At 39.0% G+C, this 25,200-nt stretch overlaps 1 protein-coding gene across 1 annotated transcript in view; it reads right to left on the reverse strand.

Moving 5' to 3' along the window:
* The window catches only part of GFPT2 (glutamine-fructose-6-phosphate transaminase 2), a 60,798-nt gene extending 37,727 nt beyond the window's left edge, over positions 1 to 23,071 (reverse strand). The window contains exons 1-2 of the mRNA XM_027867160.1: positions 22,584 to 23,071; positions 510 to 617 (exon numbers count right to left, since the gene is read on the reverse strand). Of these exons, the coding sequence (XP_027722961.1) occupies positions 510 to 617; positions 22,584 to 22,590 (115 nt within the window). The 5' untranslated portion in view covers positions 22,591 to 23,071. The remainder of the gene's footprint in view (positions 1 to 509; positions 618 to 22,583) is intronic.
* Between the last annotated feature and the right edge of the window lie 2,129 nt (positions 23,072 to 25,200).

The following is a 25,200-nucleotide window of genomic DNA, read 5'->3' on the forward strand; positions in this document are numbered from 1 at the left end:
CACGAAGGTTTTTTTTTTTAAATCCATTTTAGTGGAAGGAATGACTTTATCATACCTGCTCAAAAGTACTGAAGGTGAAGGAGTTTCCAGAGAGGTAGCACAATGTGGTAAAATATAAGGAGTGTTGGGCCTTGAGTCTGAAGAGATTTGGATTCAAACTCAGCTCTGACACTGTGTGACCATGGACAAGTCTCTTAGTTCCCTTATCTTTAAATTGGGGATAATAATACTTACTTCACTGTGATGGATAATCCATGTAAAGTATTTTGCAAACCTTAAACTTCTATATTGATGTGAGGTATTATTCTATCTTCCAACTGTAATTAAGTACTTGATTAGATTAACTTTAGGGCTAAAATCAGTATCACAATTTCCAAAAGAAGGTTTCAATGAAAAACATACCAGAAAATGCCTGGACTGTGAGAAGCAACAAGAAAATGGATATTTAAAAACGGGAATGAACAAATGCAAATATATTAATGCTAATTTTAGCAGAGAAATAGTCATACCTGCAGAATCGTATCCTCTGTACTCTAGCCTCTGAAGACCCTTTATTAACGTTTCAAAAATCTCCTTTCTTGTTCGGGGCACTCTGTAGTTCATATAGGCAAAGATTCCTATCAAAAGGCAAAAAGAGAAACAGGAAAAAGACATAAATAAATATTTATAGGCTACTTGGAATGCATTAGAGAGTAACATGTAGTAAAATTGAAGTCAAGATGCAAGACTTCAAAATGATATCTGAATGTTATCCTATAAAAGGCATCATAGCTGTGAGACTGAAATGATGAAAAGAAGCATTTAACTAGAAGCAACTTTTTCTCGTCTGTAAAATGGGGGGGGGATTAGAACAGCTGATCTATAAGATCCTTCCAACTCTCATGAACTCTCTATTATAATGTATCTGACTTAATAGAGAGAAGCAATTGGCACAATTCATTTCAAAATTATCTGAATCTGGAATGTATAATATTTTTTTTCAAAGCTTTTCCTTCCTAATTACATTTTGCCTCATTAATCCTCAAATAAATTTTCTTTCCTAAACACACAGAGGAGCAACTCTGTGGGGTGTTGATAAACAAAAAAAAAAGCATAGTTAAGGATCTGTGATTTATTCAGATCTTTTCGTGTGGGAACTCCCTCCTAACTAAGATCAAGGCTCCTGTGGCAAGCTCTTTATGGCTTAGTAGATAAATCCAGGGGCATTGCCTGAGACATAGAGGTTAAGTGACTGGCATAAGGTCACATATCTAGTAAGTGTTAGAGGTAGCATTTGAACCCAGGTCTCCCTGATTTCAAGGCTAGCACTCTATCAATTATACTATATTGCCTCTTGGGATTAAAAATGGATATATTTGGGATTAAATATGTCTTGTGGATAATCTACACTTAGATAATTGTATGTTGACTGTATTTGTACAAAGTACATATTATACATAGTCCCATTCATTTAAAATGTATGTGGATTTGTGGCTTGATTACACTTGAAAGAATTAAGACTCTTATGCCATCTTCAATTCAATATGAAATGAATATATGAATCACTGAATCTCCCAAATTCTCAATTAATTGAGATTGATTCTCCTGTATGTTGAAGGATATGTAGATTCAGGTACTAGACCAGGGGTAGGGAATTTGCAGCAGCCTTGAGGTCACATGTAGGTTGCAGGTTCCCCACTCCTGTTAGATCATAAGCCTCTTGAGATCGAGGGACTGTTTTTGTGGTCTTTATATTCCTTATAGTGCCTAGCACAAAGCCTTACACAGGATTCAATCAGTCAATTGACAACAAATGAACGGGGCCATAATCAAATTCCAATAGATCTAGAATAGTTAGCATCAGATCTTTTTATAGCTAAATGTTATGTTGCTGACAATGGATCTTAGTAATGCTTTTTATAGTATCACAAATGGTTTACGTTCTTATCTGGTTTCTTGGCAATAACATCTAATATTGCATGCAATTCAATAAATAGAACTTAATTAACAGCTATTCTATATGACTAGAGGCAAACAACCATAAATGATCACCAGTCATAAAACCATTTAAAAATAGAAACTTTTAAACCTGCATCCAAAAGCAGACATACTACTCTTTTCACTTATGTTCTTTCACGCATTTCTGTGCCAAATTTTATGATGTATTTGAAGATATGTCAGGCACGTATGTTTAGTGTGGTGTCTTTGTGACTACAAAGTTGCAGAAAACAGCCTTTTGGAGGCCTTCTTGACAATGTTACCAGTGTGCTATAATTGTTAAAGATTCCTTGTTTCTAAGGAACTCAAGCTATGCTTCTGCGCATAAAAAACAGAGGCTCAACTGAAGTCCATGAACATAAAAGCTTCAGGCTGGGCAGCTAAAAGCTCACATTCCCACCTCCCCCCCCAGGAATAAATATAACTTTCAACATTAAATATATAGTACTTTCTTCTTTATTTATTCTTTATCTATATAATAGTACCTTACATTTATGCCATATTATTTTAAATAACATTTCACAAAAATCTTGCATTAGGAAGCACAAGTGTTATTATACTTATATTTTATAGGTGAAAAAACTGACACTCAGGTTTTGTGACATGTTCCAGGTCACATGAAGAGTATATATCAGAGCCAGTAATTCAACCCAAGGTCCTGATTTCAAGACCTCCAATGCTCTCCTTTCTTTACAAACATTTTATTGGTGCTTTAAGATATCTCACTATAATTTCTCAATAATAGCTCTTGCCTTCTGCAATAGAATCCTGCCTTGTACAAAGATGAGCATTTCAGCAAAAACAAAAACAAGAACCATAGCCCACTGCCATGCCTGAAAACATAACTCTTATTCTTCACCTGAAATCGATGGCTCCAGAGTCACAGAAGCTTGGTTCAAACCAAACCTCTGGCATTTACTACATGTATAACCCTGGACACATCATTTAACCTCCTTGGGCCTCAGTTTCCTCATTTGCAAAATGATGGGGTTGAGCCACATAACCTCTACTGTCCCTTAGGCTCTAGAGCCATCCAGACCACATTGTCTTTTCCGTGTTTCTCTTTCCTCAATAAAACATCCTTTCCACTTGATTCTCATTATGCATCATTATTAGTATCATACCTACATAGCACTTATCCAATGTTCTTATTAATTTTTTTTAAAAAAGACATTTCCTAATTATGTGTCTCTATACACATTGGAATTTCTTTTAGGAAGCATCCATGCTGGTAACCTGTAAGATCCCAAGCCTCTCCCAGGAGGCCAACCAAAAAAGAGATTGATAAGGCCCCTATGACCAGGTTGTTGGACCCACTGAAATTTGGGGTACACTGAGGGACCTAGCCTAAGTCAGACCAGAAGACAATAGCCCTTCCCCTTAACATGGATACTGAAAGTTCTTGGGAAAGAGGAATGATAACCTGGTCCCACAGGGATTGAACTCAGCAAAAATGAGTTGAGTTCTTTTATCAGGATGTTTTGTCTGTAGGCCTGAGTCAAATGAATAGGCTCCCAGAATAAAAGTCCCAGTTTTGACTGCAGAACAACTTCTCTTTTATAGGGTTATACAGGGCAGGTCTGCAAGATGACTTAAAGGTTCCATCAAAGACCAGCTCCCCTCCACCAGCTCAAAATAATCAAGTCATATGGCAAATAAGAGAAGGAAACTTTCCTAATTAAAAGACATTAAACATGGAAGCAGTTCTGGGTTGCGGAACCTGTATTTGAAGCCCAGGTATGCTATTTCTTGGTTCTGTGACCTTTGACAAGTCACTTAACCCAGTAGTTTCAAATTCAAATAGAAACAGGGGCCACTAGTCCACACCCAAAGATCCCCAAGGGTGTCATATTGACTTAGTTTTAAAATGTATTATTTTTATTTTATTATTTTAACTTATTTTGTTAAATACTTCCCAATCACATTTTAATCTGGTTCAGGTTGGCCATAGGAATGTTGTGGGACATGTGTTTGACACCTGTAACAACCTCTTTGGGTCCAAGTTTCCTCAACTGTAAAGTGAAAGGGTTGGAGAAGATGACCTCTAAGGTACTTTGTAGCTTTAACTATATGAACCGATGATCCTATGAAAAGGAAGACAGAGGGAGGAAGCTGTCTATGTTTATACACCAAGCTATATACCAGAGAGTTTAGGAAGAAGAGTAGCAGTTGAGACACCCAGAAATACACAGGAGACATAATCCAAGAAGGGAACCAGATGGATAATAAAAATCCGACAAAGGATCCGGTGTGTGGTGTAGTAGGGAGAGTACTGGAATTGGAGTCAGAAAGACTTAGTTTTGGGTCTCACCTCAGACACAAGGCTACCACTGGAACTTTTTGAGCAAAGGACTTAACCTTTCTGAAACTCATTTTCTTTATCTGTAAAATGAAGGACTTGAAGTTGACTCTAAGGTTCCTTTCAGTTCTAAATCTATGATCCTATGATCCATTGCCCTGGATGCCTATTTACAATGCACGAGGTCTGGCCAACAAGTAAGATAACCTAGATGTTTTAATTTGTGAGGAACTGACCTCATAGCTATTGCTGAGATGTGATACATAACTCTGGATGGGTATACTTTATTCAAAACCCCACATAATTCTGTCCTGGGCTCTTTTCTCTTCTCCCTCTATACTACTTCACCTGGTGATCTCACCATCTCCCACAGATTTAATTACTATCTCTATGATGACAATTCTTAAATCTTCCTATCCAGTTCTAACCTCTCTTCTGATTTTCAATCTTGAATCCCCAACTGACTTTCAGACATCTTAAACTCAACACATCAAAACTGAACTCATTATCTTTCCCTCTAAACTTCTTTATTACCCTGTTACCATCAAGGGCAACACCATTCTCCCAGTCCCTTAGACTCATGCAACCTAGGTATCATCCTTGACTCCTCACTATCTCTTACCCCCATATCCAATCTGTTGCCAAGGCCTGTCAATTTCACCTTTGCACCATGTCTTGAATATACACTTTCTGTCCTCTGATACTGGCTGCCACTCTGGTACAGGCCCTCATCATCACCTCATGCCTGAACTGTTAGAATAGCCTGCTCATGGGCCTGTTGGCCTTAAGTCTTCCCCTTTATAAGCTTGCCAGTAACGAGCATCTATGAAGTGCTTCCTATGTGCCAGGCACTGTACTAAATGTTGCTAATGCAAAGAAAAGGCATTTTTGTCCAGGAGAGCCAGAGACAAAATATATACTCCTATTCTTGGTAAATAGGTAGAGGACCGTGGGTAGAGAATGTTGCATGTGTTGTGAGGCGGACTTTATGTGGTTGGTTCTGCTTATTTTCTTCATTAAAAATGAAAGTTTAATGACCAGAAATGACTATTGGATTTAAAAAAAGGATCAAAAAACCTTTTTAAAAACCCAGATGCTTGTTAAATTAAAAAAAAAGAGATCAGAAGGCATATACATATATATATATAATATATTGTTATATTCTATATATCCTATGATTACACATCTATACATTTATATTTATATTAATTAAAATTTCTACTGGAGATGTCAACCTAGGAAGAATAGGAAACTCTCAAGAGCAAAATTTTGAAGGTATCAGGAAAAACAATTTCAATGAGAGGAAAAGGGTGGCTTTCTCAAAAGGAGATGTACAGAATATAGCAGCAAGGATAGGTTGAACAGAGGATGAATACAAAAGCATGGCATGATCCTGTCTTTGTTTTTATTTTTTTCTAAAACTCAGGCGTGTTAAGTCTCCAAATGAGCTAAGGCTTATTTCATAAGGACACAAAAAGGGTGGAGTTTGTTTTTAGCTATGTTGGGGGATAGAAGATAATCAAAGAAGTCATAGGACTACTGCTAAGAGAAGATGGGATGACATACAATAACAGAGAGAAAGCTCAATTCTTATTTTCTCTTTGTTTTATCTGCTAAGGAAAATGATTTTGGATAGCTGGGTTTTTTTTTAAGGCAATTGGGGTTAAGTGACTTGCCCAGGGTCACACAACTAGTAAGTGTCAAATGTTTGGTCTGAGGTTGGATTTGAACTCAGGTCCTCCTGACTTCAGAGACAGTGCTGTATCCACTGCACCACCAACTACCCCCAGAAAATGTTCTTGGGATTGGAAAGACTTAGATCACTGCAAATGCACAAGTCAGAATTACATCTAGAGTTTAGATAAAAATTAACAACAAAAAAAGACATTTAAAATCATGGCTAGCAACAACTGATGAATAGCTGAACTTATTTTGGCATGTAAATGAAATATTCCTGTGCCATAAAAAATTATAAATGTTGAGAATTTGTGGAAACATGGGAAATTTGCTTGAAATGATACAGGTTGAAAAAAGCATATTCAAGAAAATATATAGGGACAGCTAGGTGCTGCAGTGGATAGAGCACAGGCCCTGAAGTCAGGAGGACCTGAGTTCAAATCTGGCCTCAGACCAAACATTTGACACTTGCTATCTGTGTGACCCTGGGCAAGTCGCTTAACCCCAATTGCCTAAAAAAAAATAATATATACAATAACTTCAACAATGAACAAAGTCAACTTCGAAAGACAACAAAACTGTAGATAAATATGATGGTGGATGTCGAACCACTTTGTCAAATTGAAAGGACAAATCCCTTCTTTTTGTTAGCAATTGATAGATTTTTTCAGGGAATGCACTTTGAAAAGGTATCTATTTATAGGGAAGTGCCTTGTATCACAATGAAATTTATTAATAATTTTTAGAAAAATAAAAAATTAAATTATGGCAAAAATATTTTCCTGATATTTTTAAGACATACTTTATGGAGTGCCTGAATTGCAGTTTTAGGAGTAAACCAAAATATTCACCTTAGAATGAGCACAGGACCTGAAACAAAGAAAGTCCTATTCACTGTGATTAATAGAAATGTTTCTGGCACCTTTCTCACCTGGAAGCCTATGTTTGCTCCTTTTGATATGGCCCCAACTAAGGGTAGGGCACCTGTGGTTAACCAGACCACACCTAGGATGGACTCAAGTCCTATAACTTTCATGGTTACCTCATGGTGCTGTGGGTCCAAACCTCATGGGACTACTTTAATTTAGAGTGGTCTCCAAGGGTCTAAGAACTAATAGGTTGCCTCCATCTTTCATAGAGCCTACTCAATGTATTATGCTAGATTGAGGAGATAGAAAGACAAAAATTATATTGTATACAACATGTACACATAAAAGCATATAGAAATGTATATAGGTGTCCCAAAAGTCTTAGTGTAGTTTTAAGCTATTAAAGCTTAAAAAGTTAAAGCTTAAAAACTACACTAAGACTTTTAAGGTACCCTGTATATATGTACATATACATATACATATATATATATGTATATAGTAAATGCATAAAAATAATTGGAGTAGAGGGAAGGGAGATCAGGAGAGACCCCATGTAGGCAGCTGTACTTGAATTGACCCTTCAAGGAAAGTAGAGATTCTTACTAAGAACTGAGGAGGCATGCATTCCAGACATAAGGGACAGCCCATGGAGGACATAGAGACAGGAGATGGGAGATGGAATTCTATGTGACTTTCTCTTTTTGGGGGAGGGAGAGGCAATCCTTAGGGTTAAGTGACTTGTCCAGAGTCACACAGCTAGTGAGTGTTAACGTATCTAAGAGCAGATTTGAACTCAGGTCCTCCTGACTCCAAGGCCGGTGCTCTATCCACTGCACCACCTAGCTGCTCCAAGATGGAATTCTAGGTGTGAGAATCAGCAAGTTGAATGTGAGAAGCCATAAAAATCCTGGAAAGGCAGGCTGGAGTTTAGTGGGGAAGGGTTTTAAAAGACAAGCTGAGGAGTTTGTGCTTGATTCTAAAAGCAGTAAAGAGTTACTGGAAATAAATGAGTAGGGAAATGAAATAGTCAGACCAGTGCTTCAGGAATATCACTTTAACAAGTGCATGGAGGATGGATTGGAGAGGGGCATGACTTGAGTCAGGGATACCAATTAGGAAGCTATTCCAATAGTCCAGGAGAGTTGATGAGAATCTGAACTATGGTGTTTGTCAAATTATAAGGAAAGAGAAGGATGTGTGAGAAATCATGGAGGTAGAATGACCAGACCCAGCAGCTGATTAGATAGGCAGAGTGAGGAAAAGAAAGGAGTTAAAGGATTATTCTGAGGATGTGAACCTTGGTTATTGGAAAGATGGTTGTGCCCTCACCAGAAACAGGGAAATTCAGAGACAAATGGGTTTGGGGGAGAAAAGATAATGAACTCTTTTAGATATCTGAGTTTGAGATACCTGTAGGATGTTCAGTGCTAAATGTCCATTAATTAGGCAGTTGGTGATGTGGGACTGGAACTTAGAAAAGAAGCCAGAATTGAATATATAGATTTTAGAGTCACCTGCATAGAAATGATCATCAAACCTTTGGGATAAAGTCACCAAGAGAGAATAAACAGAAGGGCCCAGGACAGAACCTTGGGGATAACAGTACAGAAATAAGGGATGGGATATAGATGATGACCCAGAAAAAGAGACTGAGATAGAATGGTTGGACAGGTAGAAAGAGGACTACAGAGCAATGTCACAACAACCTAGAAAGGACAGAGTGTTCTGGTGCTCTGCGGTGAATTCAAGAAGGATGAGGAATGAGAAAAGGCCATTGGATTTAGTAATTAAGAGATCATTGATAGCTTTGGAGAAGTTGTTTCAGTTGAGTGATAATGAAGGAAGTAAGACTGCAAGGAGTGGAGAGGCAAGGAAAGGAGGGGAAGTAGAGGCAATGAGTTTGACAAAAAGCTTTTTTTTTTTTAAGGAGTTTGGTTGTGAAATGAAAGAGATATAGGATAATAGCTTAAGGTAATGGTAAGTGAGATGAGGTGTTTTAAAAAATAGGTATGTTGCATATATAACCCATATCAAATTACTTTCTTAAAGAAGGGGCAGGGGAGGGGAAAAACTTGGAACTCAAAAATTTAATAAAAAAAATGTTAAACATCATCTTTACATGTAATTGGAAAAAATAAAATGCTATAAAAAGGAATAGGTGTGTTGATAGACATCTGGAAATGAGCTAGCAGATGTGGCCATACTGAAGATTAGAGAGAAAGGGGGGATGGTTGTAGCGTCAATCTGCTAGAGATTGGAGTAGATGAGATCATGGGTACAAGTAGAAGGATTGACCTTGGTGAGGAGAAGGGGGTATCTCTTTATCAGAGATAGGATAAAGGACAAGAGAAATGAGACTTGACGTCAAGTGGTTTTAAGATTACTTCAACACAACGACGTGCACTAAGTAGAGAAAAAGAATAATAAAAAAGAGGGGAAAGGCAATAAATCTACATGGGAAAATTACCTTGCAAAATAGAGAAAAAAAGTAACTAAAACTGTGTAACAACAACAAAAAGTTCATCACATATAATAACATACATACAATAAATGTTATAGGATAAAAGAAAGCAAGAAGACCACAGAAAGAAAGACAACAATAACACAAGACCTCCAAACTAAAACTGAATGTATTACAAAAATCTCCAGTGATTAATAGTTTTAGTAAGAGATATAAAGGAAGATCTGGTATCTATAAAGATGGAATTAAAATCAACTAAGAAAAAAAAACAAAAAAGAACAAACATGGGACTCAAACAGTTTGGAATGTTTGGCAGAATAGTCTTAATAAAATCCTCTGAGGAATAGAATGATCCAGATGGATGAAAAAATTGCCTAGGCAGTAGAACAAATTAAACAACAGCATAATTGGAAAAAAAATTGAGAGCTCAACAAAGGTAATGAAGCTAAAGGACACAGCTCAGAAAAACAATCTAAAAATTATTGTTCTTCCAGGAAAATACTAAGTAACAAAGTACATCAATATCATATAAGAAATTTCCATGGAAGTATTGAAAACAGAGGGCAAAGTGCAGATTAATAAAACACATAGGCTGCCAACAAGTAGGAAGAACCCTAAATTTTACTCATTCAGAAATGTAGGGAATAAACTCCAGAGTTCTGACAACAAAGAGAAGCACTTAGAAGCAGCCAGGAAGAAATCAATTCAATATAAAATGAACACACAAACACAAACACACACACACACACACACACCCCATTCCTCAACTACAATTAGAAGCAGAAGTAGTAGATAGAATGCAATATATTAAAAAGCAACATTTAGGGTGGATGGAAGAATTATGAAAGCTACAGATAGGGTAGCCAAAAAAGGAGGGTCATTGAAGCATTTTTAAAAAATGCACAGAAGAGGGGGCAGCTACATGGTGCAGTCAATAGAACTCTGGCCTTGGAGTCTTTTGAGTTCAAATCCAGCCTCAGACACTTAACACTTACTAGCTGTGTGACCCTGGGCAAGTCACTTAACCCCATTGCCTAGCCAAGAAAAAAAATTTTTTAAAATGCACAGAAAAGAAAGGATTGTAAACAAGCAAGGAAGCTTCAAAAGTTACATGGAACTTGTTATATATTTATGGAGAAAAGCAAACTATATAAAATGGAGTCACAGTTTCCTGTACAATCCTATTTTTATTGTTTTTTCCCCACTATGTATATGGAAATGTTCATTTTTCAGAAACAAAACAAAACAAAACAAAAAACAAAAAAACAAAGGGCAGCTAGGGGCGCAGTGAATAGAGCAACTGGCCCTGGAGTCAGAAGTACCTGAGTTCAAATCCGGCCTCAGACACACAACAGTTACTAGCTATGTGACCCTGGGCAAGTCACTTAACCCCAACTGCCTCATCAAAAAAAAAAAACAAAACCAAAAACAAACCAGAAATGTTAATTTTATTTGATGTTTGATAAATTCAGAATTTTAAAAAAATGCAAGGGGAGTTGGCCATTATGCCAATATTACCTTGTATAGCAAAATAAGATATTTTTGTCAGGAAATATGTATTTTTTTAATACCACTGAGGAATTTTGAACTTTCCTGTAAAAGAAGGCAGCACTGGGTCAAAATTTTTGCCAGGCTAACCAACCATCAGTCTTGGTAACTCAATGTTTACATTGTCAAAGGAATAAAAAGATTATTGTCTATTTGATGTTCCATCATGCAAAAAATGTCTAGGTGTCATGTGAAAAACTTGAGAGAAGAGGAACAGTAGAAAATAGATCATCTTGATGAAAGGAGCTCTTTATTGTACTTTGAATGTGGTAGCCATATATGAAATGCAAACTAATGAAGAGGTTAGGGGTATGGGGTAGAGGAAGAGTAATTCCTAAACTACATCTCTAAAATGGGGGAAAGACAGAAAAGTTAAATATGTATATATTTTATTTGGACACATCAGTCACTTCCAAATAAATTATACTCCCTCTCACTAGAGTATGTTCCATTAAAATACATATATATGTATATATATATATACACATACATACACACATATACATATATATACATACACATATGTATATGCATGTATATCTCTATCTCCATATAATTGCCTAAAATAGTGACTGAAAATATGTGTAACTTTCCATTTGGTTAATCTGCCACTTGTCAAAAGAAAGGATGTATGTTTTAACTCCAGCAATTTGGGGCTGAATTCATCCATTGTGTCTAACTTGAGTTTTGCTGTCTTCATTTACATGTTCTAATCATTGTATGCTTTGTTCTTTTGGTGCTGTTTTCTTTAAGGGAGGGAAGATTTGAAAGCGTATCGGTAAAAGCAGAATTCAAGAATCGATTTTGTGTGGATGGGAGAGGGTTCAGATGTGGGTATGTGTCTACTCATGTATAGAATCTAGGAGTGGATTGATACTAGTGAACTGATAAAAAATATAATTAATGTAACACAATATGGTAGGAGGAAAATCAAACTTAACAGTTATAACCCTGAATGTAAACAAAATAAATTAATTAAAACCTGTGGGAAAACCTTTTCACTAAACTTTATCATCACTAATAAAAGTCTGATATGTATAACTGTGGAACTGATGAAAAAGGTCTAAGTTGGGTCCATGTTGTGAGGATGTTTCCTTAAAACTAGACACTATAACACACAGATCCAGTTAACTTGATGCATATGACACAACACAATAAAGTTAATGTCAGGGCACTGCTACTATCTATCTATTCATATTATGAAACTCTCACTCTTCCTCCCACCCAATACTTTATTTACATGACACATGACCATCTGAAATACAGATCAAGAGAAAGCACCTGTGGCAATCTGTGCATTAAGTATTAGTAAAGCTTGTTTTCTTTCTTTCTTTTTTTTAGATTAAAAATTTTAAAAGAGGAGTTCTAATATTTTCTTCCTATATCCCAGTGAAAAGTCTTGTGTACTACCTAGGGTGTATACACTGGGCATGTCCCCTTTTCCTGCCTAATACCCACATCCTACTATTTTGTACCGTGGTTGTAGGAGATATTTGTTCCAGTCAGGGCCTCTACCATCTTTCATTACCCAGCATCTTCCCACCTGTAGCACTGGTCTGGAAGCCAACCATACTCCCCAAAGTGAGATCCCACCCCCTCCCTACAAAATCCATAACTTCCAGTGGCCTTAGCAAGGCATACTGGTAAGAAGATAATTGTGACAGAGGCATGATGCACCAATTAGGCATAACAGAGAACTTGGTAAAACTAGGTATGCCAACTCCAAGGGCTAACTCTAAAGGAACATTATTGACTCCCTTTTGTCTTCCTGTTCTGGTCTAAAGAGTATCACCACACTTAATACCTCCATAATGAAACTGGTTGTGCTCTTTCTTTATTGACTTTGCTTTCTCCTTGCCCTATGGGGTTTTGCTTTACTTTTTGTGAGTTTAAAAAACACGCGCATGATTTATAATAAAAGACCTATTGATTTATACATTACTGGTTAGTCTCATGGGAGATATTGAAGTGGGACATGAGAGAGACTGGCAAAGGAACAGGGATGCCTGCATCAAAGAAGGTGCTGTGCTCTTTGAGCAAAGCAGAATTTGAGTAACTCAGAAGAAACATGAGATGTGCAAATCCAGAGTCATCACTCCAAATGTTCATGTGGACTATTTATGCCCAACCTGTGGTAGAGCCTTCTAAGCTCATATTGGTTTGTTCATCCGGTCTGACACTTTGTACCTTGACTCCAACATAGTGATGTCATTTTGACCCTCTTCAAGAATGAAGGACAACAACCAGAACCAGACCAGTCAGTCTGATTCTTTGGTGAAACGCCGCCGGCCTCTCCCCCCCGCCCCCGGCCCGTGTCACTTAAAAACTGACACAGGTTCATAATTCAGCTTGTTTTCTGTACTTGGTATTGAGGAATTAATTCTATAATATTCCTACTGCATATTTTTTTTCTAATATTGCTCCAAAAAAAAAAAAGGACTTACAACAATGTTAAGATTTGGGGCAGGGAAATCATATAAATTCCTATATGTAATCAGTCATCCAGTTTCTTATTTTATCCTGAGTTACTTGCCTTTTCTCTGAGCTATAAGATTAGTAAGTTGATTTTAATGAGAAACATTCTTCTTTATCCAACACATAGAAAGACACAAAGTCACAAGGATGATTCCAGATGTTTAAAGTTTTCTTAAATAAATTTAGTTTATTTATTTAGCAAATACATATGGTTTACATAAGACTTCCTCTTGATAGTTACCTAATTTATTAAGAAAAGCTTAAAAAACAATCACAGCTAATGTGTATGAGTGTGTGTGTATATATACATATATATGCATATATGTACTATATGTGTACTAGGACTGTATGAGAACATATATTTAGAGCTGGAAGGGGCCTTAAAAGACATCCAGTGCAACCCTTTTATCCTACAGATGAAGAAATCCAGAAAAGTTAAGTGACCCAGTTTTGTACAGGATAGAAATGGTAGAACCAAGATTTGAACCCAGGTGCTCTACTTCCAAAACAAACACTCTTTACCCTGCATAGAATAGTTCGTCTTCAGAATCTTCCAGATGGTCCCAACCGCCATGTCCATAAAGACAGAATGTGAATTGGTAGAGAAAGCTTAATATTTCCATCAGGGAAGTATCCTTCTACTGCTTATAAGATTCACAAAAGTTCAAATAAGTATAGTCATTAACTGTAGTACCAACAAATTATTTTACTCTTTTCATTTCTGTTTTCAACTCAACCACCGACAGAATTCCAAAAATGATTTGATTACAAGGGTCCCATTCTGGCTCTAAAATTCGATGAGGTCCCTCATCATGTCTAAATTGTAGTATCTGAGACTTCCCTATTATCAGTGAAGAAGTAATGTTTTCAAGAAGGATGTCTTGAAGACTAGGAAACCATAAGCAGGAAAAGTTTATTTATTTTATTTTTAACAAATACAAGCATAGAGAGAAACAGAACAATCTCTTTTGGACAAAAAGAGAGGAAACTCCTAATTCCCAGGGACAATGAAAAAATCTATGAGCTTGATGTTCTCAGTAGCCAAAAATGGATAAATGTTTGAGTTAAATCAAGAAGCCAAGAAGTAAAATGGAAAAGAAAAGGTTGCGTCTAATTTAAATTATTCTTCTTTAAGGGCAGTTAGGTGGTACAATGGATAGAGTACAGGGCCTGGAGTCAGGAAGACTCATCTTCCTGAGTTCAAATCTGGCACTTACTACCTGTGTGACCCTGGGCAAGTCACTTCACCCTATTTGCCTCAGCTTCATCATCTGTAAAATGAAGTGGAGAAGGAAATGGCAAACCACTCCCACATTTTTGCCAAGAAAACCCTAAAATGGGGTCACAGAGAGTAGAAAATGGCTGAAATGACTGAACAACCAAACATCTTTAAGATCCTTTTCCAGCTTTAATATGATACTGAGAATATGGGGAGGTTACTTCAAGCTAATTGTACCAAGTGGTACAAAAAGCACTGGCTCTCAAGTTAGAGGGACCTGGTTCAAATCCTACAATAAAAAACAATAGAATATTCATTCTGTTAAACTTTCTTAAACTAATGATCAAGTTATTCATCTCCTTACAGATTCATATCTTTGAAAGACTTGGAAAAAACAAGGGAGATTAAGCAAGAATCACATATATAGTCATAAATAGTAATTTTGACAACCCAGGCAAGCAGCACAAAATACTCTTCAAGTTAAGTTTTTAAGACATATTGATTTGGCAGATGGCATGATAGAAAGCTCCCATGGTACCTAAGGTACCGAAAACACCTTAGGGTCATGCTGGGGAGTTCCAGGGAAGGGATGTCAGGCACAAGGGCACAGGGGTGGATTAGGAAGGGGCTCAGTTGGGGTGTGGTATCATCAGATGGTTTTCTATTTCAACTAGTTTTTCTTTTCTTTTTTTTAAAATCTTTTTAAAAAATCATTTTATATTTATTTTTTATATTTTTTAAACATTCATTTAAAAAAAATCAAGTTCCAAATTCTCCATCCCTACAGTCCCTCCTACACTGGTTGAGAAGGCAAGCAATATGATATCAATTATTCATGTGAAATCATGTAAAACATATTTCCATATTAGCTATGTTGCAAAAATAAGAAAGCAAGAAAAATGAAGTGAAAAAAATTATGCTTCAGTCTGCACTCAAGAGTTCACCCATTCTCTCTCTCTCTCTCTTGAGTCCTTTGGAATTGTCTCAAATCATTGTATTGATTAGAGTAGCTATGTCTTTCAGTTGATCATTGTTAAATATTGCTGTTGCTGTGTACAATGTTCTCCTGGTTCTGCTCTCTTCACTTTTCATCATTATCTAGTTATTCCTGCTAACTAGGTACTAAGCTCAGTTATTTCTATACTGCTGAAGAAGTGCCATTGCACTCTAAACCATCTGTGTACAAGGGAAAAGTCCTGATTGCCACACCCTAGGGAATGCTAAATTGATAGAAAAGACCTCACTGCTACTGACATGAACATTAGAGTTTGGTTTTGTGAAACAAAACTGTAGATTTGAAGGCTGTTTAGTGAATATATTTATGTCAGAGCTGCTGCTGTTTTTGTTGTTGTTCAGTTGTGTCTAACTCTCCGTAACCCCATTTGGGGTTTTCTTGGCAAAGATACTGGAGTGGTTTGCCATTTCCTTGTCCAGTTCATTTTACAAATGAGAAACTGAAGCAAACAGGGTTAAATGACTTGCACAGGGTCACGCGGCTAGTAAGTGTCTGAGGCCAGATTGAACTCAGGTCTTCTTGACTCTAGGCTTCATGCACAATCCACTGGGTTACCTATATCACAGCTAAGAAGATGTACATAGCTACTACCATCTGGTCTGGCCACCCTCTTCCTTAGCTGGTGGATAAAGAAGCATATATATATGTTTTTCTCCAAGGTTCATTTTTTTTCCCCCAATCTTTCTACTGACCCTCTCATTTCTTCAAGAGTTTTGTAGTGGCAGATTACAGGGTTGGCTATCATCCTGATCTATTTAATGTTAATCAAAAGAATGGAGGCATACTCATCAAATGTGCAGCTGGCATAAAGCTGAGAATGAAAAATAATATGCTAAGCCATAGAATCAATATTTTAAAATATTCAAATAAGTCATAGTGATGAGCTGAACCTAGTAAGATGAAATTTAACAGATAAATGTAAAATCCCTCCCTGAGGTTCAACAAACTAGTTGCACAAGTGCAGAGACAGGAGAATTGGCTGACCATAAATTTGGTACTCAGTGAGTCACTCTGATGTGATCGCCAAAAAAAGCTAATACGATTTTAGTCTATGTTAACAGAAATATGGTATTCAGAAGAAGAATATAATAGTCCCACTGTATTCTATACTGGTCAGATCATACCTGGAAGATTTTGTTTAGTTCTAGGTGCTGTATTTTAAAAGAGACACTGGAAAAGCAGTTTATCCAAAAGAGTCTCAAAATCATTTTATATAAAGAATTGTTGAAGGAACTAGGAATGCCTAACCCGGAGAAGAGAAACTTAAATAAAGTAACAACAACTTAAGTAACTTAAAAACTTAAATAAATAAAAACTTAATAACTATCTTGAAATATTGAAGGAATAGCATGTAGAAGAAGGATTAGATATTTTATATAGCTCTAGAGAGCAAAACTAAGACAAATGTGGGGAAACTACAGGAAAACAGATTTAGCACAATATAAGGAAGAATGTCTTTAACAACTGGAGCTGTCCAAAATTGATATGGGCTCCCTTAAAATGAATTCTCTAACTAGAAGTGGTGGAACAGGGCTGGAATCTACCTGTCAAGACTGAATTACCACCTTTAGTCTACTGTTTCAGTCAATATGGGTCTGTTGCAGAGGGAATACTTACACTGAGTGGAAAGTTATTCTGGAATATTGCATAGATCTGGTGATACTATTCCTTTGCTCAAAAATTTCAGTAACGCCCTATTAGGTCAAGTTCTAATGACTTTGTTTAGTATTCAAGGCCCTCCACATAAACTGGGACCAACTTAGCCTTTCAGTCTTAGTTCACATTACTCTCCTTCATACACTCTAACTAAATTAGACTATTGTCTTTCCCCAATATAGCCTTCACTTTTCTGCCTCCAAGTCTTCATTCATGCGATGTCCTAAGTATGACATGCCTTCCCTCCCTCTCTTTACTTTTTGAAATCCTAACAATACTTTACACATGATTCAAGATTTATTACATGAAGTCTCCTTTGATCCTTCTTCATTCATCCATCTTCATTCACCAACATTCTCTTTTTGATCTCATGTAGTACTTTGCTATGTTTTTCTCAAAACCATCACACAATGTTCTATGTTAGCAGGATATGTATCCTTTTTCTCTGTTTCAAACTCCATGAGGGCAGGAATCATGTCTTATTAAATTTAGTATTTCTCCAGGCACCTAGGATAGTGTTCTGCATACAATAAATGCTTAAAAATTGTTGAATTCAGGGATGTGCTGGAGCCAGCTCTAACCGGCTTACTGAGAGCCAGTTGTTAAATTTTCAGCATGAGCATTTATACCTTAGAAATCAGCAATCACTAAAACAAATCAGGTTTTGTTGATGGTTTAAGGCTTAAAAAATTATTAATGATACACATTAAACTTAAATGTCTGTGTACACTCCTCCCTCCCCTCAACCTGGTTGCTACACATTTATCAGCACACCCTTGTTGAATTGAATTATAAAAACCATAAAGTATCAGTCCTAGAAGGGACCTTAGAGACTATTTAGTCAGATTTTTGTATTTTACAGATGGGGAAACTGAATCCCAGAGGGTTAAAATAACTTGCCCTAGGAAAAATAGCAAGACAAAGATTAAGAATCCACATTTTCTAATTCCTAGTCTCATCTTCTTTCTACTGGGTCACAATCCTTTGAGACTATAATTCTGATTACATAAAGATCTAGTGACTAAATTCTACTCCAAACCAAGCAAAAGAATACAACTCTGTCCTCTTTTTTTTTTTTTTTTTTGGTGAGGCAATCAGGGTTAAGTGACTTGCCCAGGGTCACAGAGCTAGTGTCAAGTGTCTGAGGCTGAATTTGAACTCAAGTCCTCCTGACTCCAAGGCCAGAGCTCTATCCACTGCGCCACCTAGCAGCCTCTAACTGGGTCCTCTTTAGGTTTTTGTGACACCACATTCTCTTAGTCCTCTCCCTACTTGTCTGATCATTCTTCCTCAGATTCTTGCTAGATCTCCATCTATGTGTAGATTGGTGTGCCCCTAGCTCTATCTATTCTCTTTTCTCACTATACCTTCTCCCTTGGTTACTTTATCTGCTCCCATGGTTCAGTGATCGTATATATGCAGATGATATATATCCAGCCTCCATTTCTCTGCTGAGCTCCAGTTCTGGATCACTAACTGCCTTGTTGGATGTCTTCACCTGGATGTCCCACAGGCTTCTCAAATAGGTAAAAAAAAAACAACAACTTTTCTTTGCCTTTCTTTTTAAGATTGTCTTCATTCAACCTCTACTCTGGAAAAAAAAAATTAAATTCTTTTGCTTGGCATCCTAGAACCTCATTCCCCTTTCTTACCTATTTCTTTTAAACTCAAATACCGTATCCTCCATGAAGTTTTCCCTGATCTCTCACTCAGACCTCAAAATGCTTTTCAGGCTTTGTTTCTAACATCTTAAATGCATTTAGCACATAGTATTGTATAGTATAGTCTCTATTTCTGTGTGGTGCTGGGGTCAGAAAGACTTAAGCTCAAATCCTGTCCCAGATACTTCCTAGCTGGGTGACCTTGGACTAGTCACTTAATGTGTCTGCCTCAATTTTCTCATCTGTAAAGGGAGGATAATAATAGCACCTCCTTCCCAGGATTGTTGTGAAGATGAGATAATATTTGTAAAGTGCTTTGCTAAAAACCTTAAAGCATGATACAAATGCTCACTATGATTATCTTCCACTGCCTTTCAGGGCACTTACACACAGTGGGTATTGTTAAATAAATGAATCAATGAATGAATACTACCGGACAAGGTACTATGGAGGATAAAAATAAGTGTTTCTGAACCAACATGGTAAGACCTTTATTTTCTCTCCTCCCACTAAAGTTGATGATGTTCTTTCCCTCCCTGAATCTCTTCTACCCTTATCATGTATTATAGTTATTTATATAAATGTCATATACCGCCTTCCTAACCCTCTCTAGACTATAAGTCTGTAAGTGTAGACTATAAGCCAATGATAATAGGCATGGTATATTGTCTAATCCTTGAATCTCCTTCGTCCTTAGCATATGGTTAGTCAACCAACAAACATTTATTAAGTGTCTACTGTGTGCAAGGCGCTATAGTGCACACAAAACACATTTTCTGAGGTAAGACTGTTCCTGCTATCAAGAAACTTGCAGTCTCCTTAAGGAGGTGGGAAATATATACACAGAAAGATGACTAGTATTGTAAGGCAATATATGCGTGGAATAGACAGTAAGTGCTGTATTTATTCACATAAATGGACTAAGGTGAGGTAAAGTAGATAAGTTTTTCCAAAAGGTAATGACACTTGATCCTGTCCTTAGAAATTGAGTGCGACTTAGGCATATAGAGAATAGGAATGGTGTTCTGAGAAGGATTGCATTGGCAAAGAGATTTGGATAGTTGGATTGGAAGGGACAGGTGAGTAGCAGAATCATTCTACTGGTGTGAAAGGTGGTGGTAGGGCTAAGACAGTGGAGGACCTTAAATATTAGGTACAAAGTATGAATTTTAACTGTCACAATAAGGAGTCAGACATTTCTAAGAAGGAGGAGAGGTAGGATAAAGGAAATATTTTAGGAAACTTATTCTGGCCGTGGTATGGAGTTGCTTTTTTAGCAACTTTTTAGGGTGTGGAGGATAAACATTATGGCATAAAGGAAAAACCACAGGATTCTGATCTGGGTTTGAATCTTATCTGTTCAATCTCTGGCAAGCCTCTTTATCTCCCTACAAAATCTATGAAACCTCTTAAGAATACAGTCTAGAAAGGTGGTCCTCGAAGTATCACTAGGGTAAGGAAACAACCTCTAACTGCTTCCTTTCTTCTTCTCCACAAGTGTAAATACTCACCAAGTAGCCTCTTTACTCTTTTGGGAACAAAACAAAAGAAAAGGCTTTTCTCTACAGGAGTCCTGTTTATTTTGTAAATGACAAATGACACAAAAGTACTTCCTGAAACTTTTGTTGAGAAGGCTCAGGATTTTAAAGTCCAGCTTGGCCCGTTGAGACATAGGCTTCTCAAAGGCCCCAAAGTAAAGCATATAAAGAGCACTGGTCACAAGATCTGTATGTTAATGCCATTAAACTAACTGTATTACCTTGAGCAAGTCCCCAAAACTCTCTGGGTCTCATTTTTTCCTTTTGTATATCCTACTCTTAAGAGGAGTTGTAGCAACATGATTTTTAAGGGCCTTTCTAGTCCTAACATTTTATTAGTTCTAAAAGCAAATGTCATCAGTATTTTTATTCATCCAAATTCATTTTTAACATGAATAGTAGGGAATGTGTAACCATTCCATATAAAGTGTCTTTTTCTCCTTCACTAGGTCCAATTCCTGTAAATACTGCAGTGCCCACACAAGTTACAGTGAAACGTCTCAATGAGAGACCTTTCATAATTTAAAAAGTTTGACCTGGTATTTAGCCACATTTTGTTGGTTTTGAGTAACTTTATACTACTTTAGAAAAAAAAAAAGACACACAGTGACCTTTTGTCCCAGCAGGAGTTATCCTGTTCCTACTCTCCAGAGGGTCTTACTGGCTGCAAATACACCAGGAGGAAGTCTAAAGGGATTACAGATGTGTGCATGTTCACAGCTCAGCCAGTAGAACTTCTTTCTCTCTGTCCTTCATTCTCCATGACACCATACTATTAATTCTGAGGAAGGCAAACTTCTGTGCCTTCACCTGAAGGGAACCACTGTCCTCCTTGACTCACACAAGAACCCTATTAAAAGGAACCAGCTCCCCCCCCCCAATCACATTTCCTGTTTAGCAATATGTTAATAACATGCTCTGTTTAGCAATATGTTAATAACATGAAAAGCTGCTAAACCAAAAGGTTGTTTCAAGTCTAGATTATAACAAGAACTGAGCTTCTAAACATTCATCCCAACTCAGCCTCCCCGCTTTAAAATAGAAAAGGTATCCGGGACTCCCATTATCTGCTAGAAGGAAACGAGAAATAGAGGGGAAAAGATTAGGAGAAAAGAGAAGAAAGAGGAAGAGGAAAGTGACAGCACAAGGGGGCTGCTCAGTAACACCTCAGGAGTTGGGGGTGGGGAATAGGTGAGGCAATAGTGAATTTAAAATCCTTGGGTTTCCCAGGCTAGGGGGAAGGGTAGGTCCATTCACTGCTCCCACTATAAAGGATAAGAGGTGAGTTATGCTTTTCCAGGCTCAGGAATATGTGTGCATGGGAGAAAGGAAAATCACTGCTAGATCTCAACAGTTCTGGGTCATGGGATGTGGAAAGTAGAGAGGGTTCTCCTTATTTATGAGAAGCTTGGTGAGAATTTGTGTTGGAAAACCTTCTTAGAGACAGGCCTGGGTTGGTGTGAGGAAGAGACGATTCTGGGGGTATCTCCTTTATTAGTGACAGAACTTGAGAGATGAAGGAAGTATTATGGACGGGGCAGACCTCAGCTGAGCAGGGCAGGACCTCCTCTATTGGGGGGGGCTGTAACTAGACAAATCTATATGTTCGGCGGGAATGGACATATAGGGTACTAAACCCCTTTGCTGGGAGAGTTGAACATTCTCTCCTCCTGAGGTGGGGGTAACAACAGTCTCCTTTGTCGGTGGATTTGACAAAGTCCTTTATGGGGTGGGGGTTGCTGGGTGGGTAAACATACTCCTCTAATGGGAGAGCATTGCTGGGAGGGGTGGACTTTCTCCTCTACTGGGGGCTTAGATGACGGTTTGGGGGTACTCCTCTCTATTGGGGGGCGGTCTCCTCTGTTGGGTTGGGTGGGCATTCTCCTCTGCGGAGGCCATGGGCAGACTTCTCTGTTTGGAGGAGAGCAGATCCCTCTGTCAAGGGCTAGGAAACACCTCTATTGTGGGGCTCGGAGCTCCTTTTCTCCCCAAGGCTAGGACAGGTTAGAGCTCCGCCCTCCGGCGGATCCCGATGCTCCGGGGCTCTCCGGAGCCGGGGGCGCGATCCAGCCGGGGTCCGGGGCTAGGGCGGGGGCCGGCTGGGTCGGGCCGAACTGGGCTACTGGACAGGAGGGGCGGAGGTAGCGGCAGCAGGAGCCGCGGCTCTATCCGCTTCGGCCTCACTCACCGCACATCTTGTAGGCTCTGGCTTTTCCTCGTCTAGTCTTGTGTCTCGTGCGGGCTGCTGTCCTGGCGGTGCGTCCACTGTCAGACTGTCAGCTCTGCTCTGCTCTGCTCTGCTCCGCTCCGCTCTGCTCTGGTCGGCTCTACTCGGCTCGGCTCAGCTCAGATCTGCTCTGCTCGGCGCCTCTGACTCTCCCTCTCCCTCCTTGTGCTAGTTCGACTCCCTCACAACGTCCCGCGCCCGCCCCGAAGCACGCCTCTTATGTGCAGCGGGGCCAGCCAGTGGAGTTGGGGAGGGGGGTGGTAGGGGAGGTGGATTGGGGAGTGAGGGCTCTGAGCAGCTGCTGCACCTCCTTTTCCGGCTCCTCATTGGCTGCAGGTTGTCTTGGGAACGGTGGAAGGGTGGGAGGGAAGATCCCCAGGGGAAGAAGTGGTGGTGGGGGGGGCGATGAAGGATAGAAGAATAAGAAGGGTAAGAGAGAGTCAGTAACTGAAAATGAGGGTGAGAGAAAAGGAGGAAAAGAGAGAGAGAATAGAGGGAGTTGGACAGGAGGGGAGGGGAGAGGAGAAAAGGGGAGGAGTGAGCAGAGGAGGGGAGATGGAGGAAAACGAAAGAGAGGGAGAAAAGGGAAGAACAGGAGGAAAGGGAGAGGGAGCGGGAACTCTGCGCCTAGTGGGTGGCGTCAGCACTGGCGGCACTGCATCGTATAGTGGACAGCAGATGGCCCGACGGCTGTGTGAGGGCGGTGGGGGTGGGGGCGGCGGGCGGTGTCAGGAAGTGGGACCCAGGAAAGCATTTATGAAATGTCTGGGAATTAGGCGCAAGCCATATGGGGGGAAAGCTGGGAATAGCTCCCAGGGCACCTTTGGAAAGCTAGCCCACCCAAGGGGAGCGCTGAGCTGACTTGAGGAGGCATCTCCACTTACCTGCTGGACAAGTAGGGGGAACGGGGCGGGATGCAGAGGGGGAAGGGGCACCTTGACAACCCGCAGTTACCTTCCCTCGCACCATCGCTATGAGGTCTTTTTAGGATTTTTTATGATTATTATGATTTTGATTTATGATTTTGTGATAAATACACCTATTTAACATATTTCTCTGGGGTTTCGAAAGTAACAGCACTACATACATATCCAATCTTGGGGGGAAACCCCCCCTCCCCCCGGGAAAATATTCCTTGGCTTCTGGCTGCAGCAGCTTACAGGGCGTTATCTATCGCACCCCTCGCCAGCCCCCGCACATGACTCAGTGCAAAGGCCGGCAATGAAGCAAGGAACTTTCTTCAGCCCTTCTCTCTACCGCCCGTACTCCAGACTAGGCTGGGCTAAAGAAAGGGAGATTTGTTTACTATGGCTATCTTTCTCCACCTCCCCCTTTCTAGTTTTCCCCTTCATATACCGAACATCAGGCCTATAAGGGCCTTTAGAAGTCATCTGGTCAGACCTACTCAATTCACAGAGGAGGAAACAAGGCTGAAACAGATGAAGAGACAAGGTCACAAACTGAATTAGTGAAAGAACTTAGGGCTCCGGACTCCCAATGCACAGTATTCCATTGTATGTATATCACATTCATTCTACATTTGTTCTTTGGTTCTTTCAAAAGAACTGAATGGAACATTTTTGTTCAGGTTGAGTGATTTCTGGTACTTGGGATTACACTCTCCGGCTCCCTAGGGTGCTGTCCTGGGAGTGGTTCTGAAATTCTATAGTTGTATAATCTATGTGAGGCACTAGTGCTAAAAGAATATTTCCGTATAGACGATCAATCAATGCCTTCAACTATCATGTCTGCCAATTCAATTATATTCAATAAATTTTTACTAAGCACTAAGACTGGGGTACAGTTTGGGCCCTAAAGAAATTTACATTCCACAGGGGGACATTCAACAAAGAAATGAGTACAAAGTTATTTCAGGAGGGAGGGGACAGCAATTTGGAGAGAAGGATTAAGAAAGGCTTTATGTAGGAAGGACACTTAGGCTGAGATTTGAAGAAAGCTAGAAAGTGTAAAAGGCAGAGATAAGGAGGGAATTCATTTCAGGCCTGGGACACAGCCTGTGCAAAGACATGAAGAAGGGAAATGATGGCATGTCATGTTTTGGGAACAGTTTGGCTGGAACACAAAATTCATGATGGACAGTGATATGAAATAAGTCTGGAAAGTTAGGTGGGAGCCAGATTATGGAGGGCTTTATCTACCAGGCTAAGGAATTTATGGTTTTGCCTAGATAATAGGGAGCCATTGAAGGTATCATACCCAAAATCCTGACCCTTCTCCTGAGCTTCAGACTTATTTTTCCAATCCTTTGCTAGAATCGGGGATATCTAACTGGTGAGCAGATCCCAAGCTGAACTCATCATTTCCCTCTCCTTCTAAAACTGTCCTTCCATCCAGCTTTCCTAATCTTTGTTACAAAAAGAGGGTCTCTGGGAAGAAGAGGAGAAAGTGACGTATTTAGAAATGGAGTAATGTAATCATTAAAGATATAAGTAATTTTTAAAAATTTGAGTTTTTTTCCAAGGGGGATTCCCAAGAATTTGGGTTGAACTTGTGGCATATACATAGGGGTCAGTTGGTACTGCATAAGTATGGGACCTTCTTTCTTTGGGGCAAGGAG

The sequence above is a fragment of the Vombatus ursinus genome, unplaced genomic scaffold (genome assembly GCF_900497805.2).
Source record: "Vombatus ursinus unplaced genomic scaffold, bare-nosed wombat genome assembly UNPS02014785.1, whole genome shotgun sequence".
In the NCBI taxonomy this organism is placed as follows: Eukaryota; Metazoa; Chordata; class Mammalia; order Diprotodontia; family Vombatidae; genus Vombatus; species Vombatus ursinus.